Raw genomic sequence first — 18,570 nt, forward strand, 5'->3', positions numbered from 1 at the left:
GCACAGGTGGAGCCGACAAGGACGCTCAACTACTCTGCAGCGAACATCCGTGCTCTCTCTCGTGGTCTCTGCAGGAAGCCCCCCCCACCATCACCCCACACACACCATCACCACACACACACACACACACACCATCACCCGCTGCAGCGCGTCCTTCAGCACCGCGGCTCTTCAGGCGCCGCGTTCCGGTTCTCCTGCCGGGGAACGAGCTCCTCCCGCGGATGCAAATGCTTTATGGGTTGTCTTAGGAACCGGAGCCATCGGCACGTCGGTGGATGGTAACTCCACCCACGGGGGAGGGGGAGAGGGAGAGGGAGAGGGAGAGAGGGAGAGTGGGAGTGGGAGGGAGAGAGAGAGAGAAAGGGGGAGAGGGAGAGAAAGAACGAGGGAGAGAGAGAGGGAGGGAGAGGGAGAAAGGGAGGGAGAAGGAGTGGGAGGAAGAGAGGGATAGAGAGGGAGAGAGAGAAGGAGTGGGGGGAGAGAGAGAGGGAGAAGGAGGGAGAGAGAGAGTGGGAGGGAGAAAGAGAGGGAGAAGGAGGGAGAGAGAGAGGGAGGGATAGAAGGAGTGGGGGGAGAGAGAGGGAGAAGGGAGAGAGAGACAGAGGGATGGAGGGAGAGAGGGGGAGAGGGAGAAGGAGGGAGAGTGGGAGGGAGAGAGAGAGAGAGAAAGGGGGAGAGAGAGAGAGAAAGAACGAGGGAGAGAGAGAGGGAGGGAGAGAGGGATAGAGAGGGAGAGAGAGAAGGAGTGGGGGGAGAGAGAGAGGGAGAAGGAGGGAGAGAGAGAGTGGGAGGGAGAAAGAGAGGGAGAAGGAGGGAGAGAGAGAGTGGGGGATAGAAGGAGTGGGGGGAGAGAGAGGGAGAAGGGAGAGAGAGACAGAGGGAGGGAGAGGGAGAGAGGGGGAGAGAGAGAAGAGGTGGGAGAGAGAGAAGGAGGGAGGGAGAGAGAGGGAGAGAGAGCAGCGGTGACCGGATGTGATGTTATTGATGTTATTGATGTTATTGATGTTATCACCTGGTTTGCGTTGATGACAGAGGATGTATTGGTTTATGATAGCGACAGACGTCACCATGAGCTTCATGATGAGCTTCATGTGGACCGTATGGAGAGCGGTCTCTCTGGTTGGCCCGGCTGAGCTGGATGGAGCGTCGTGCTGCTTTCAGGTGAAGGATGTTGCCTTATGACAGCGGCGTCCAAACTTTTTGCAAAGAGGGCCAAACTTGATAAAGTAAAGATGCCCGGGGGCCAATAGTTCCTTCTGACATTTTTTTAACCACAAAGGTTACATGACAACACACACTCCTATAAAACAATTTCCACTGTCACAATTACCTTCATTTTTCAAATGACAATGTAACCAACTATAATATAATGTAACCAATTCTGCCTTTCATTCAGTCAGATAACAATGAACAAACTGTATAGAATACCTTACATTTCTATGAGTTAAATAACGTTGCCTCATGAACATTTTAAACAGGAGTTATAAGTAATGCAAAGTGGTCTGTTATCATTAAAAGGGAATCACTTTAAAACAAGTGAATTCTGCCCTTGTCTTTTACAACATCTTTTCAGAAAAGCAATAGTTTGTGTCACATCTGCAGGTTTTTCACTGTTAATAGTTACATATGTTCCCGTTCAAAACATTCAATTTCAGATTGATCAAGGAACAGATAACTTGCTGACACTAATGAGAAGAGTGATACTAAGATCTAGATTTCAGTAAAGAGACCTGGGCCCTATTCCTCGTACCTGGTTCAACAAAGTCGATCAAATGTCCTATTATCCATCTTAAATTACAGAGATGATAGACGTCAAGCTATGTCGGTTCCTCAAAGGCTGATCCACCCTCAAACAGTTTTGTTAATTCGAACCAGACGTCAGTCATCTGGATAATTGCGTGTGCACGCTCCTCTTCAAAAGGGGGAGGAGCTGAACACAGATTCCATGATCTTCAAATGCTACAATGGCAAATAAACTCAGAGGAAGAGCCTTTTTTTCTCCACTGAGGAGTAGGAGATGATCATGAACGCATATGAGGAAGTCAAGTCCATAATTATGGCAAAGTCTAATGCTGCATTCACAGACAACGCGTTGCGAATATTCACAACGCGTTGGCTGTGAATGCAGAATAACGCCTCCCCCGCTGAGAGACATGAGCATCGCAAAATATCAGACACGTTAAATGTGTCAGTTAGGAAAATGCATCAGCTCATTTTAAGTGTCTCAACACCCAAATCAATCAGATTATATTTATTTAAATGTGCCTGCTGGCAGTAGTATACAAAACAATATATACTTAGGAGGATATATGTACTGTATGCGCATATGTATCATGTACTACATTTGTGTATATACATGTATGTGTACCATATAATAGGAGTTTGAATATGTGTATGGGCGGATCAGTTTGTATGTATTATTCATAATCAGAAATTCAATCAATTGAAGCAGTGTAAATAAATTGTGTGTGATTCTCTGTAATCTTATCATGAGTCCACCTTAATCATGTTCTACAATAATGATATGTATGGTGTACTAATGACACTGACATATAATCATGAATGCTTTTAACACATCCATAAGTTTCTGAAGCGCTAAATAGATGTTACGAACAGCACGGCATGCAGTGGCTTTCCTGATGTTCTCCGCATCGCAGACACTGTACAAACATGTACCACTCCCAAAAAAGCTCAAGGCTGTGATCAGGTCTGTGAGACAGTCTGTGATCCAGTCTGCATACAGTCTGTGATCCAGTCTGCATACAGTCTGCATACAGTCTGTGATCCAGTCTGCATACAGTCTGTGATCCAGTCTGCATACAGTCTGTGATCCAGTCGATGCTTGGCTGCGCCGTGTGGTGTTCAATGTACGGCTCGAGGAGGTCTCGTGAATAAATGATCCCTTGTCGACAGAATCGATAGCACTCGTACAGGAAGTCATCCTGATGTAAGAACGGATCTTGGCGATCTGGAAGAACTCTCTCCCTATAAAACTAATATAACTAATATCGCTCCTTCATCAATGAGGAAGGGAGCTGCCTTTTTTGTCCGGTGGGAGTGGCCAACTTATCCAGTGAATTTCAGTTCAATGAGCTCCAGCTGCAGCTGTGGAGGAGCATCATCAGGGTCCAAAGGGAGAAGAGAAAAGCAACATGTCCTTTTCAATGACTGCAAAGTCCCGAAAGCGTTTGTTAAATTCCACAGAAAGAGATGCGATAGCTGTTGCATAACTCTTCATTTGCGCACCGATGTTGTTCTGCGGGAAACTGTCAATGACCTCGTTCAAAGCTGGGAAGTGCAGGGCTCCTTTTGGGACAAGTGTCTTTGGAAAAGTTGCAGTTAGTTGGAAAGGCCTTGATGTGAGTGTATAGCTGAATCACCACTGCATCTTTTCCTTGAAGATTAACATTCAGTGCATTCAGATGCTTCGTTATGTTAACCAAAGGAGCCAGGTTTGCCAGCCATACAGGATCGGACAGTTCTACCATTGGTTGTCCGTTCTCACCTAAAAAAATGTTCAATTTCCTCTTTGAGAAAAAAATCTTAAAAAAAAGAAGTAGTTGTGCAGTGTCAAATGCATCGGTGCTTTCATCGCAGGCTGAAATAATCAAAAGCCCCGTCCCCCAGTTGGCCCTGAATATCTGACGATGTGTCCTCAACTCTCCGTGCCACGGTGTTGCGTGCCATGCAAACATTCATGAATTCTTGCTTCTTCTCGGGGCAAATGTTGTCCACCATTTCCATGACACAGTTTTTGATAAACGCACCTTCAGTAAAAGGTTTGTCATGTTTAGCTATTATCATGGACACTTTGTAGCTTTGGTGATGTTTTCCTTTGACGCCCACGAGAAGAATCGATGCCAGAGCAGCTTGGAGTTGCTTCACTTTTTCAGCGCGCTCACTCCCTGTTAGCGTGTCGTATGTTTAGACTCGTCGTGTCTCTTTACGTTGAAATCCGTAAACAAGGCAACCGTCTCTTTACAAATTAGACAAACACAATTGCCTCGATTTTCATTGAAGAAGTGTTGTAATTCCCACCGCTCCAGAAAGCAGCGGCCCTCACTGTCAACTTTTCTCTTCTTTTTTCATCGCCATGGCAGAAATGAATCAGAAGGGTTGGCAGCACGGATGCAGAGCCAGATAACATTAGAATGGTGCTGCCGCCGTGTGGTGAAAGGAGGAATTACATCTTTAACATTTTATGATTTATTTATTCTGACAGAGCTGAGCTGGCCATAAATAACACATTATCAGACCGGAGCTGCGGGCCGTATTAAATCTGCCGGACTTTGGACCTTAAGAGGTAGAAATGATCCAGTATTTCATTGTACATTATTTTAATTCCACCAACCTGAGGTCCCGGCAGACTTTTCTCATATCTAACATCGTGCTTTATTTATTTATTTTAATATTCCGATGTTTCACAACTTTGTCATTCAATTTGTTCCGAATGACTTCATATTATTGTTTTCTTTTTTTAGTTAGTGTTTTGTTTAAAAACAACAACATCACGTTATTAGGGTCCCCAGTCAAAAGCACATATGGAACCATAGGTACTCTTTCTTTTTTTTTTATGGGGCATTTTTAATGAGACATACACAACCTACAACCTTTAGTTTAGGGCCTGTACTGAGACCACGGTATCTCCTTTTATTTTGAAAGATAAATAACATTTTGAGTCCGTGGGTTTTTCTTACATGGTTGGTTTCACTATAAATAAAACACATAATGTTCATGTTGACTTGAAATGACTGATAACTAAATCCCATGATGGTGAATAATACGTTTAAGTACTAACGTGCATCCTACTCGGGATAAAGATGCAATTTGTATTAAAGATGTGTGTGTGTGTGTGTGTGTGTGTGTGTGTGTGTGTGTGTGTGTGTGTGTGTGTGTGTGTGTGTGTGTGTGTGTGTGTGTGTGTGTGTGTGCGTGCGTGTGTGTGTGTGTGTGTGTGTGTGTGGCGTAATATAGCTATATTCCATGGTTCCTGGAAGAAGGAAACTCTTCTTTTTTTTAAACAAGATGCATACATATATATGTATATATATATATATATATATATATATATATATATATATATATATATATATATATATATATATATATATATACATATATATGTATATAAAAAAAAGTCATAATCATGAGACAATAAAGTCAACATTATGAGATCAAAAGGTCATAATTCAAAGGTCATAATTATGAGATAGTAAGTGCACATGCGCTTCAGTGATGCTGGCTTTTTTACTTCCTTTTTTTAGTGTTGAAAACGGGCTTCCTTTGTCCTCTTTTTTTTAAGTTCTGTTTCCACATTTCCTCCAATTGCTGTTCTTTGTATTGTAGACTTTGGATTTTAATTTCTTATTATTATATAACAATATTGGAGGAAAGTGGCCTAAACGCGGCTGAGTTCTTTTGGCACAAGTACGAATGACTTGGTAAAAGAAAATAAGTCTGCGGTGTCCTGGAGACGCACTTCTTCATGTCCCACCCGGAGAACATCCTGGAGCCTGGGCTTCATGTAGAGCGTGTGGTCTAACAGCAGTCCAGTCCAGTGTGATGCACAGAGACACACTTCTGTATAGTGTGTTTAAATAAGTGAAATAGAAAGTAAAAAAAAATATTAAAAAAAAAAAGTTTTACACAATATTTAGTCATTGCATACGTGTATTTCTTTTATTTTTTTCACATTCGGTGTAGTGATTCCACACTTTGATGTTTTGACAGCCGCTGTTCATCGCCTTGTATCGTGACTCACTGTAATTGGTGTTATAAAAGCAACTAGTTTCTGATAACGTTAACTGTTCCCCGGTAGCCCCCGAGCAGCCAGGACGCTGGGTGATTGTACGAGGGCGGCAGAAGCCGGGATCTAAGCAGTCCTCTGGACACCGCCAGCCTCTTCCCGTTTCTAACCTCTCGCCACTCAGCGGCACTGAGAAACAAACTTTGGTTGTCGGGAGCTCAATTGTTAGAAACGTGAAGATCGCGAAACCAGCGGGCGATGTTGAGTCCTGTTGGCTAAAAACAAACGTAAATACAGTAAGATTGTAATACACGTCGGCATTAATGACTCCCGACTTCGCCAGTCGGAGGTAACTAAAATCAACGTCGAGTCGGTGTGTGCTTACGCCAAAACAATGGCGGACTCCGTAGTTTTCTCTGGCCCGCTCCCAAACACGGTGACTGATGAGATGTATAGCCGCATGTCAACTTTCCACCGCTGGTTGTCACGGTGGTGTCCAGCAAACAATGTGGGCTTCGTAGATAACTGGCGGTCTTTCCGGGGAAACCCAGGTCTGATTAGGGGTGACGGCATCCATCCCACTTCGGATGGAGCGGATCTCCTTTCTGCAAATATGACCAAGTTTATTGGTCGACCTCGTGCATGACAGACCAGGAAGCAGAAGCAGAGTTGTAGTCTTACACCCTTCTCTGCATTCCCTGCATTTTCTTTAGGGCAGATGCCCACCTTTAACTCTATAGAGACTGTGTCTGTCCCACGGCCCCTTAAATTAATTAAATTAAAAGTAATCAAAAGAGGAGTTATAGAAAATAACCTCATAAAGGTTAACACCACTATTGCAAAAGTGCAACATGATAGGAGAGTTAAGTGTGGACTCCTAAATATTAGATCTTTGTCTTCAAAAGCTGTATTAGTAAATGAATTAATATCAGATAATGATATTGGTGTGTTGTGTCTTACTGAAACCTGGCTGAGACATGAGGAATATGTCAGCCTAAATGAATCTACTCCTCCAAGTCATGTTGATATGCACATTCCTCGAGGAACCGGCCGAGGAGGTGGAGTAGCTGCCATTTTTGATTCGGGTCTGTTAATGGGTCCTAAACCTGGATTGAACTGCAACTCATTTGAAAGCCTTGTTCTTAGTCTTTCACATCCAACCTGGAAAACAGTACAGCCCATTATGTTTATTGTGGTATATCGAGCACCAGGTACGTACTCAGAATTTATTTCAGAATTTTCTGAGTTTTTGTCAAGTTTGGTCCTTAAGACTGATAAGGTTATGATTGTAGGGGATTTTAATATTCATGTGGATGTCAGAAATGATAGCCTTAGTGTTGCATTTCGCTCATTGTTGGATTCGATTGGCTTCTGTCAGAGAGTACAGGAACCGACTCACTGTTTTCACTCGTTCTTACATATGGCATTGAAGTGGAGCATTTAGTAGTGTTTCCACAGAATCCTCTTTTATCAGACCATTGCCTTATAACTTTTGAGTTTATACTACCGGATTGTACAGCGTTAGGCAAGAGTTTTTACACCAGATGTCTAACTGACGGTGCTGTTGCTAGATTTAAGGAAGCGATTCCTTCTGTATTTGATTCATTACCATGTCTCAATATAACAGAGGACTCCTGTGCTAACTTTACTCCCTCCCAGATTGATCAGCTCGTCGATGATGCTACTGGCTCATTGAGAGTGACACTGGACTCGATAGCCCCTCTAAAAAAGAGGATCATTAAGCAAAGGAGGCTCGCTGCATGGTACAACCCTCAGACCCGCATGTTGAAGCAAGCATCACGGAAGCTTGAGGGCATATGGCATTCCAACGGTCTGGAGGAGTCCCGTTGGTTTGGCGGGATAGTCTGAGAACATATAAGAAGGCCCTCCGTAATGCCAGAGGAGCCTACTACTCATCACTAATAGAGAAAAACAAGAGCAACCCTAGGTTTCTCTTTAGCACTGTGGCCAGGCTGGCTGAGAGTCATAGCTCGGTGGATCCGTGTATTCCTATAGACCTCAGTAGTAATGACTTCATGAACTTCTTCAATGGTAAGATTCTGGCTATTAGAGACAGGATCGGTAATCTCCTGCCCTCGACTACTGCCGGTCCATCCTCAGGTGGGATGGCCATGGAGGAGGCTGTGGGCCCTGCTATGTGTCTGGATGGATTTTTTACCATCAACCTCGACCAACTGTCTTCAATGGTTTCTACTTCTAAATCGTCTACCTGTCTCCTGGACCCTGATCCGACTAAGCTGTTTAAGGAAGTTTTACCTTTAGTTAGTGCCTCTCTACTAGATATTATCAATGGGTCTTTACTAACTGGTCATGTACCACAGTCTTTTAAAGTAGCTGTAATTAAACCTCTTCTTAAGAAGCCCACTCTGGATCCAGATGTGTTGGCTAACTACAGACCTATCTCTAACCTTCCCTTCCTCTCTAAGATACTGGAGAAGGTAGTTGCAAACCAGTTGTGTGACTTTTTACATAACAATAGTTTATTTGAGAAGTTTCAGTCAGAAAACATCATAGCACAGAGACAGCACTAGTGACAATTACTAATGACCTTCTAGTTGCATCAGATAGGGGACTTGTCTCTGTACTGGTCTTGTTAGACCTTAGTGCAGCGTTTGACACCATTGACCATGACATCTTATTACAGAGACTAGACCAGTTGATTGGTATTAAAGGTACAGCACTAAGCTGGTTTAAGTCGTATTTATCAGATCGATCTCAGTTTGTATTTGTAAACGATGAGGCCTCGGTTACCACTGCCGTTCGCCATGGAGTTCCACAGGGTTCTGTGCTTGGACCAATTTTATTCACCTTATATATGCTTCCTTTAGGCAATATTATCAGAAAAAAACGCCATAAACTTTCACTGTTATGCCGATGATACTCAACTATATCTGTCGATCAAGCCAGATGAAACCCACCAGGTCGCCAAACTTCAAGCGTGTCTTAAAGACATCAAAACCTGGATGACCTGCAACTTCTTGCTGCTGAACTTGGACAAGACTGAAGTTATTTTACTCGGACCAGAACACCTCAGAAATCAAGTATCTGATGATATGGTTTCTCTTGATGGCATCGCTCTGGCATCTACCACCACCGTAAGGAATCTCAGAGTTATTTTTGACCAGGACCTGTCCTTTGGCTCTCACGTGAAACAGATCTCAAGGACTGCCTTTTTTCACCTACGGAACATCTCAAAGATCCGGCACATCCTGTCTCAACGCGATGCAGAAACATTGATCCACGCATTTGTTACCTCAAGACTGGATTACTGTAACTCCGTCTTATCAGGCTGCTCTGGTAAATCCCTTGGATTTCTCCAACTGATCCAGAATGCTGCAGCTCGTGTACTAACGAGGACGCGGAAGAGAGATCACATTACTCCTGTACTAGCTGCTCTCCACTGGCTTCCTGTAAGATCGAGAATCATATTTAAAATCCTTCTCCTTACCTACAAAGCCTTAATTGGTGATCCAGCAGCAGTATCACGTCTTCACCAGTATTTCAATATGTATAATATATGTACTGTGAGTGAAAGTAGTGGAGGCATTTTATAGAAAGGATCATATGTTCCTCATTTGTTACGTGTTGGGTTGTCTTTTTGTTTCCTTCCTTGTTTGTTGAGACAATGATTGGCTAAGGGACAAGGGTCAGTACTGCTGATGTGGCTTAATGGAGCTCATGGAGAAACTCTGTGGGAGTTTACACTTGACTGCTTGTGTTTCATAAGACCACAATTTTTTTTTGACACTGACGCTTGTCTAAATGTTCAAATTCAGAAGCATTCATTTTTCTTTATAAACGATGTGTAAGGGTGTGGTGTGCATTTCAGTGCAGGGGCTGAAGAGGTGTATTAGGCTTTAACAAAAACAACACTAGTGTCAGGAAGATGACGGGTGACTTCAGTCACGGCTTTCTTACACTGTCCTAAAAAAGAAAAGGGATGGGCACAAATACAGAAACAAACAAGCCTTTGATAATAATATAATCCATCAGGATTATACTTATATTTAATTATTTCAGAATCTGGACAATTGTTTGCCATGTATGTTTTCACATGCAAATAATTTGTCATTAATTTATTAAAGACTTTTTGTAAATGTAATGACTACTATTAAAGTCATTCAATTAGTTTGACCACAATCTCAGTTATGTAAAAGAGAAGAATGAATGATTTACTCCTTGATGATGATCATTATACTTTATTATATAATACAACATAGTACATCATTTATATGTTGAATCAGACAACATTTATTCTCACAAATGAATGAACACAAATGTAAAGACAGAATACTTAACAGAAAGTAGTGAGAACACAACCTCTAGGATAAAGAAGCTCTGGTGCTTTCTCTCTTTAAGACCATGCAGAGGAAGAGACACAACAACAACAACATCAATAACAATATTCATCAAACATTTAGAGCTCAGAGAAGTTTACATTTTCCTGCAGAGAAATATGAGTTGAGGTAAACAAAGAGCTTCATGAGCAGTGAGAGCCTCCATGACTAAACAGACACAGGAAGGAGCGCCACCTAGACTCAAACATCTACACAACAATAATGACAAAACCTCAAAGTACCGCCCACAATGTTTGATTGACAGGTGAAGAACAATCTGCTCTCAAGAACAATGATGGAAACAAAATTAGTTTAAAAACATAAACACAGAATTTAACCCTCTGTCCCTTAAATCACTTCTTCTGTCTATTTGAGTTTACAGAACTCAGCAGTGTCTCCAGGGGAAAAATACAACCAAAGTCCAGCATAGAGAGGCTGAGTGAATGTGGTCTGGACTCTGTAGAGGAGAGTCATGGTTTCAGAGACGCTGTAGAAGGACAGAACACCTGCTCTGTGATCCAGGTACACTCCTACTCTGGAGGACGGAGGACCAGAGACGGGAGTGCGGACATCGTTGTGAAACAATGTAAAACTGTTTTTGTCACAACGTAACGCCCAAGATTTGTCATTGTATCCAAACAGACATTCACCACTGCGCCCTGTTCTGATGATATTCTTGTATGCAACTGATACAATAACTACATTTCCTCTCCACTCCACCTCCCAGTAACAACGTCCAGTCAGACTCTCTCTACTCAGGACCTGACAACAATGAGTGAACCTGTCTGTGTGACTAGAATAAGACTGATGTTCCTTCATTACTGTTGCTTTTCTGTTCCCATCAGATAATAACAGCAGTGTGTCTGCTGTGTTTGGATCCAGAGTGATTTCACGTGAATACCTTAAGAACCCAGCTCTGGTCTTGGGCTCTGCTTGTGGCAGTAAAACATCCACTTCGCTGTCCTCCACTGTTTTATCAGCAGAGAGATTGACAGCCTCCACCTCCTGATGAAGCAGCTTCACGTCTTCCTCTCTGTCCTGGATTCTCTGCTGGATGTTTAGTCGACTCCCCTCCAGCTCTCTCTGCCTCTCGGTCCTTTCTGCTGCAGCTGAGACTGTGTCGTGGCCTTTATGTTCCTCCATTGAGCAGAGATAACAGATACACTGCTGATCAGTACGGCAGAAGACCTTCATCACCTCATTATGACGAGAGCAGATGTTCTCCTGGAGCTTGTTGGAGGGCTCCACCAGCTTGTGCTTCTTTAATGGAGCCGCTTCATAATGAGGCTCGAGGTGTTTCTCACAGAAAGAAGCCAGACACATCAGACAGGACATGAAGGCTTTCAGTCTCCTCCCAATCTTCTTCAGCTGCTCCACTAAATCTGCCAGCATGGTGTGTTTCAGCAGGACAGGCCTCGGTGTGAAGGTCTGCCTACACTGAGGGCAGCTGTGGAGTTTCTAACCATCCTCTTGGTCCCAGTGGGCTTTAATACAGTTCATGCAGTAGCTGTGTCCACAGGGAGTAGTCACAGGATCCCTCAGTAGATCCAGACAGATGGAACAAGAGAAGCTTTCCTGATCCAGCTAAACTCCTTCCTCCGCCATTTCACCTCTCAGTAGCAACGACTGTCTGAGTTTCACTTCCTGAGAAGCGACTCTGCTTTGACTTGATCTGAACAACATGTGATGTTCAGTGAACGGGGCGCGTCAGCTCTACCGCTTCACCACCATGTTGGTTACACCCATCTGTAAAACTGTAGATCTGAAGGGGAGGGAAGAGGACAGAGTGCAGCGGCTGTTTGAGAGCAGGAGGAAGAGGGAGGGCTTATCAAGCTGGGCCTCATTCCAGGAAGAGGAGCGGTGCTGTGAATGTGAACCTTGTTCCCTCTTTACAGACGGAGACTCGGTTAAAACCTGCTCCATGTTTAAGACATTTGAGGATTTTAGTTCTAACGTTTCTTGTCTTCTCAGGCTTTGGTCATGTTATTCTTTTAATCAAACTATTGTCTCATTCATTTGTGTAAAAAATAAAAAGTAATTTAAATGGGGAAAAAATGTTGTTGCTTTTTGATTAGACACATATGCAACGCTGATTACTGTGTGGTATTTGTTATAAATTTACGTTGCATAGAGTAGACGATGGTGATAAGAAGCTGAACTTGGAGGGACTTAGGACCCAGGGGAATGCAAGTGAACAAAACAGTAAGAGACAGACTGGAAGACACTGTTCACCCTTGCAGGCCAGTTGGAGAGGCCAGCAGTGAACAACGCGGGGAACAGCTGTTGTTGGCCTGCGATCCTTTTCAGCGTCAATCAATTAATATGTTTACTCGGAAAAAAATACCGTGAAACCGCCAGAATCTTACAAAATACCGTGATATGAATTTTTGGCCATACCGCCCAGCCCTAAGTTGTAATACTTAACGCTGGATTGTTGACTATTCGTCTCATGTTTGATCTTAAAACATATCTTGTGTGGTTGATAATACAAAATCGTATTTATACAACACATCAAACTGAAGCGCATTGCATTCACTGGATAAAAAAAAATAGACCCCTTTTCTCGTAATTACGACATCCTGATCTCGTAATTACGAGATCTTTTCTCGTAATTACGACATCCTGATCTCGTAATTACGACATCCTGATTCACTCAGAACCACGAACTGCACATCCACGAAGAGGAAAGGTCTATGAGTAAATACACAACTTTATTTACAACGTTTGTTTACGACTGTGGCTTTGTTACATTTTGCCATATGACGTCGTTACCGTGGCAACAGAAAAGCTAACATGGCTGACATGCATGATTGAGTTGTTGTTATTGTTGTTATGCTAGCATAAAGGTAGCGTAGCTAACAAGGAGACTGACGATTGTTGACGAAGCAACAAAACATATGTATTTCCAGGAAACCGAGGAAATGGCCGAGCAAACGTCGCATGATAATTGTTTATGGGATTTTCTTCGAAAGCGAGGTGTTGCAGAGGAAAACATTGACCGAATGCAACAAGGTAGGGTAAGGTTAATTCCACTTTTCATGGCAAGAACCCAGATATGAGCGTTATTAACGTTATTAGCCATTAACAAGTTCCTAGGACACAATGAAAAACTTAATAATCCAGGACTGTGTAGTTTTACAATTTAATTGTGTCTTACTGTGGCTAAATATGTATTGCTGGTAAAAGTTGTGTAATGACAATGTTGAAGTGTGGAAAAGTCATGATTGCAGTTATTTGGTATGTAATAGGGCTGCACAATTTAAACAAAAATATATCTAATTGTAAATATTTTGACTGATATATTCCAAATGTAATATGATTTGTAAAATTAGAGGGGAAGATAATTTGTACACTACATCATTCCAATTTAAATTGAAATATGTATTATTAAAGTATATGTATGGTTCTGATGCGAGTTTACAGGGATCTGTACCAAACAGATCCCTGTAAACTGTCATATATGTCAAATATGATTTTAGATCAGGCCATCTCTGACCTGAAACAGGAGAGGAGGAGGAGAGGAAGAGGTAGAGAAAGACAGGAGGAGGAGACAAGCAGAGGAGGAGGGGTGAGGTTAGGAAGCAGAGGAGGAGGTGTAGGAGGAAGTCAAGATGGAGAGGAGGAGGAAGGGAGGAGGTTAAGAAGCATATGAGGATGTGTAGGAGGAGAGGAGGAGGTGTAGGAGGAAAGGGGAGGAGAGGATGATGTTGGCCAGGACATCACTGCAGAATCACAATGTTTACTCTACGATACTAAGAGAATTGCAGAGGTTCATATTACGGTTTCAATTAAATTTCAATGAATTGTTCAGCCCTAGTATATAGCAGTATACTGATACTTAGGTACAAATTATCTGGCAGTTCATTTAAAGTTAGCTTATATTTTTTAATGTTTCTTCACAGATTGACTCATCGCTTATCAGAGAAATAGAAGATGCCTACCTTGCACGCTATATACCAATTTATGGGGACAGGATTGCTCTGAGGTGATACTGTCTGGACAAAGAAAAACAAAAAAGACAATAGTTCAAGGATGTCCCTTCTTGAAAAACTTCGAAAGAAACTAAGGACAGCAATAGCAAGTCAAGATGAGGAGTCTGGATAGGAATCCTGGCCTACAAAGAGAGCAAAAGAACCAAGCCGTGGTCGTTCTAAAAATGCTGTTAAGAGTTAAAAAGAAATTGAGTTAGGGTGGATCCATGAGGGAAAACAAATGAGGAAGCGTTCTGGTGGTGGCACCAGAACACTTGAGGTATCCAAGAATTCAACCAAAGCAGACATTTTGTCACATGCCAAAGAACTGTTTTTTCCAGGTGGTGAATCGACAAAAGGAAAATGGGAAGACTTCCTACACGATATTTATGACTTTAAGGAATCAGAATCAGAAATCAGAAACAGAATCAGAAACCGTTTATTGCCAGGAGTGTTTGCACAAACGAGGAATTTGGTTAGGCGGAAGGTGCATACATTAGACATTAGACATTAGACGAGACAAACAACAATCAACGACAGCAACAGTGCAATGATGTCTAAATCAGATAAAGATAAAGTGCTCAGACAACAGATAACATTAATGTAAGTGTATGTTAAAGTGACGTGTGTGTTTAAGTTTAAGTTAAAGTTAAGTGTATGTGGCATAAGTGTTTAAATATGAATTGTGCAGTGGAGTGACCGGTAAGAGGAGAGAAAGGAATACAGAATAAAAATAAATGGTCCGAAAGAATGGTCCGAGAATAGTCCTGTGATAGAGTCAAATAAAAACAAATGGTCCGAAAGAATGGTCCGAGAATAGTCCTGTGATAGTCAGTCAGTGGGGTACCCGGGCTCTATTGACTGCCGACGGGAAGAAACTGTTAGTGTGGCGTGAGGTCTTAGTCCTGATGGACCTCAGCCTCCTGCCAGAGGGGAGGGACACGGACAGGTTGTGTCCAGGGTGAGAGGGGTCAGCTGCGATCTTTCTTGCCCGCTTCAGTGACCTGGAAGTGGACAGGACCTGGAGGGACGGCAAATTGCAGCCAATCACCCTCTCAGCAGAGCAGATGATGCGCTGCAGGCTGGCCTTGTCCTTGGCAGTGGCTGCAGCGTGCCAGACGGTGATGGAGGAGCAGAGGATGGACTCTACGATGGCAGTGTAGAACTGCACCATCATTTTCTTTGGCAGGTTGAATTTCCTCAGCTGCCTCTGCTGGGCCTTCTTTGTGATGGAGCTGATGTTCAGCTCCCACTTGAGGTCCTGGGAAATGATGGCGCCCAGGAAGCGGAAGGACTCCACAGCGTCGACGGGGGAGTCACACAGGGTGAGAGGGGAGGGTGGGGCTGCATTCTTTCTGAAGTCCACAACCATCTCCACTGTCTTCATAGCGTTGAGCTCCAGGTTGTTCTGGCTGCACCAGGTCACCAGGTGGTCAGTCTCCCACCTGTAGGCAGACTCGTCCCCACCAGCGATGAGTCCGATGAGGGTGGTGTCATCCCCGACCTTCAGGAGCTTGACGGACTGGTGAAGAGGTGCAGCTGTTGGTGTACAGGGAGAAGAGCAGCGGGGAAAGAACGCAGCCTTGGAGGGAACCGGTGCTGATGGTCCGAGAGCCTGAGACGTGTTTCCCCAGCTTCACGCGCTGCTTCCTGTCAGTCAGGAAGTCTGTGATCCACCTGCAGGTGGAGTCGGGCACGTGTAGCTGGGAGAGCTTGTCCTGCAGCAGAGACGGGATGATGGTGTTGAAGGCAGAGCTGAAGTCCACGAACAGGATCCTGACGTAGGTTCCTGGGGAGTCCAGATGCTGGAGGATGTGGTGGAGGGCCATGTTGACTACATCGTCTACAGACCTGTTGGCCCTGTAGGTGAACTGCATAGGGTCCAGGAGTAGGTCTGTCAGGGTTTGGAGGTGGGACAGGACCAGGCGCTCAAAGGACTTCATGACCACAGAGGTCAGGGCGACGGGCCCTGCCGGGGTAGTCATTGAGTCCTCTGATCCTGGGTTTCTTGGGGACGGGGATGATGGTGGAGGCCTTGAAGCAGGCTGGAACGTGACTTGTCTCCAGGGAGGTGTTGAAGATCCCTGTGAACACCGGAGACAGCTGATCAGAGCAGTGCTTCAGGGTGGAGGGGGAGACTTAGTCCGGGCCCGCTGCTTTGCGGGGGTTTTGTTTCTTAAACAGTCTGTTGACGTCCCTCTCCAGAATAGTGAGGGTCGTCACTGGGGAGGGCGGTGATAGAGAGGCGTGAGCCCCTGATGGACTGGGTGAGGGTGGGCTGATAGTTTGTGGCTGGCTGATGGGCCTGTGGGGGAATCACAACTTGATGAGAGCAGTACGGTTGGTGAGTTGTACACAGTGTCAAAATTTGGGATTTTACGGTTCTACCTAAGTACAACTTGCTTCGTAGACTCATCTGACACAGAAGTGGACAGGAAAAGGGACAAGTGTGGTGTCACTATAGTAGAGCAGCAGAGACAGACCAATTGTGATGAGCACCAAGAAAAGCCAGCCAGACTGAATGAACCACAAATAGAACAATCTGGTACAGTTAAAGACTCAAATGTTGTTGATCTCACCTCTGAGTCTGATAATTCAGAGGTGATCATTGGTGGCCTTGTAGGTGTATCCTCTGCAAGCCAGTGGGATGACACTGTTCCACTTTTCTTTTCTACGGAGGATAGTATCAGTGTTGCCTTTACTACAAGCTCTCCTTTCTTAGCAGATGATATTCACCATGCTGTCCATTCAAGTACACACTGTGACCAACTCTCAGAGGTCCAACTGAATGTCACTGTTCCAGTCTTCACACCAACAAATGAAGTCTTCAGTGTTGCCCTGTCCACATCCACTCCTGTCTTAGGAGGTTGTGTTGACTATGCTGTCCCTTCCGGTGGTAGTGAACATAATGACCCATCCTCAGAGATTCAGCTGGATGATGCTGTCCCAGTTTTCACTCCAGTCGAGGAAGTCATCAACGGTGCCCCCTCCACATCCACCCCTGTGTCAGCGGACCATGATGGTGACCAACATGCTGATAACAACTCAAATTTTGATGCAGGCTTTGACCAACATTATGTGAGTCTTAAACTTCACAGAGTAAATCTCTTAGAGGAAATGATTTGTCAGTTCAAAGATGAGTTGATTTTGAAGTACCCTTTAAAGTTTGCTTTTATTAATGAAAGGGGTGCAGATGCAGATGGTGTGTCCAGAGATGCCGACGCTGCTTTTTGGACCGAATTTTTGGATTCTGCAGCAGAGGGGGCGAAAATGAGGGTGCCATCCCTGTCACCAAAATGGCAGGAGGAAGAGTGGAAAGCTGTGGGAAGAATATTGGCCAAGGGATTTCTGGATCAGGGATACTTTCCGTTGCGCCTTGCCCCAGCATTTACCACAGCACTGATATTTGGAGAGCATGCTGTGTCTATTGATTCACTGTTTGAATCTTTGATGCTGTACCTGAGTCAGTGTGAGAGAGAGCTCATCACCGCTGCCTTAAAGGGAGACCTTGATAGTGATGGCCAGGATGAGTTATTAGATCTGCTGGATCGTCTGGGAGTGAAATCTGTTCCATCACAAGCCAACCTAAAAGCAGTCCTCCTTCAAGTAGCACACAAACAAATAATACAGCAGCCAAAGTATGCTCTTGATAACATGTCAGCAGTTGCCACAGTTGTACTGCGTCTGTCAGTTGCATCACCTGCCCAATCTGCATCACTGTAAGCAAACAACCTCAGCTCATCACATTTTCTGTAACACAACATTTTGTCATTTGTGCCCTTCAAATATTTCAGTACATGCTTAAGAGTTGTCCACTGCTCTTCTGTCCGTGTATGAAATAGGTGTGTTTCCATGTGGTTCTTTTCTTCATACTTCGCCTTTTTATATGCTGTGACAGTTTGCGCACAACAAAACTCAGATCAGGTCTGGTGCATGAGGTTAGGTAGATTAGGCTACCCACTGCCCCTCTGTATTTTCTGGGGTCACCTAGCTTCTCATCAGTGTAATGCAACTTTGGTTCCCAAGGTGTTGACCTAGGTTTACAATCCTGCATATCAAACCTGTCAAGAAGCTTGTCAACATAGCTCTGCTGTGACATGGTCACACATCCATTACACTGGTCAAAAGTGATACCAAGAAAATTCTTCAGTCTGCCCAAATCTTTCATCTGGAACTTCACAGTAAGCATCTCTTTCACTGCTTTTAAAGCCCTCTCATCACTGGCTGCAATAACCAGGTCATCAACCCAGATCAGTATGATCACCTTGTCATGTTCCGTTTCTCTCTCATAAACACAGTGATCGGCTGGATTCTGTACAAACATGTTTTCACATAGATAGTCATGCAACATTCTGTTCCAGTTTCGACCTGATTGTTTAAGCCCATACAGTGACTTCTCTAGTCTACATACCATCTTCTTATTTGTCTGATATTTTACATCATAACCCTCTGGCTGTTCCATGTAAATCTCACAATCAATTGGTGCATGTAGGTA

General features: G+C 43.9%; 1 protein-coding gene across 1 annotated transcript; it reads right to left on the bottom strand.

Annotated features, from left to right (window-relative positions):
* Window positions 1-9,960: 9,960 nt before the first annotated feature.
* Window positions 9,961-11,673, bottom strand: LOC306740559 (tripartite motif-containing protein 16-like). Its single transcript, XM_079222750.1, has one exon. It carries the CDS (start codon window positions 11,494-11,496, stop codon window positions 10,471-10,473), a length of 1,026 nt encoding a protein of 341 aa, XP_079078876.1. The 5' UTR covers window positions 11,497-11,673; the 3' UTR covers window positions 9,961-10,470.
* Between the last annotated feature and the right edge of the window lie 6,897 nt (window positions 11,674-18,570).

This window comes from Taurulus bubalis, assembly GCF_910589615.1.
Source record: "Taurulus bubalis genome assembly, chromosome: 8".
Lineage (NCBI taxonomy): Eukaryota > Metazoa > Chordata > Actinopteri > Perciformes > Cottidae > Taurulus > Taurulus bubalis.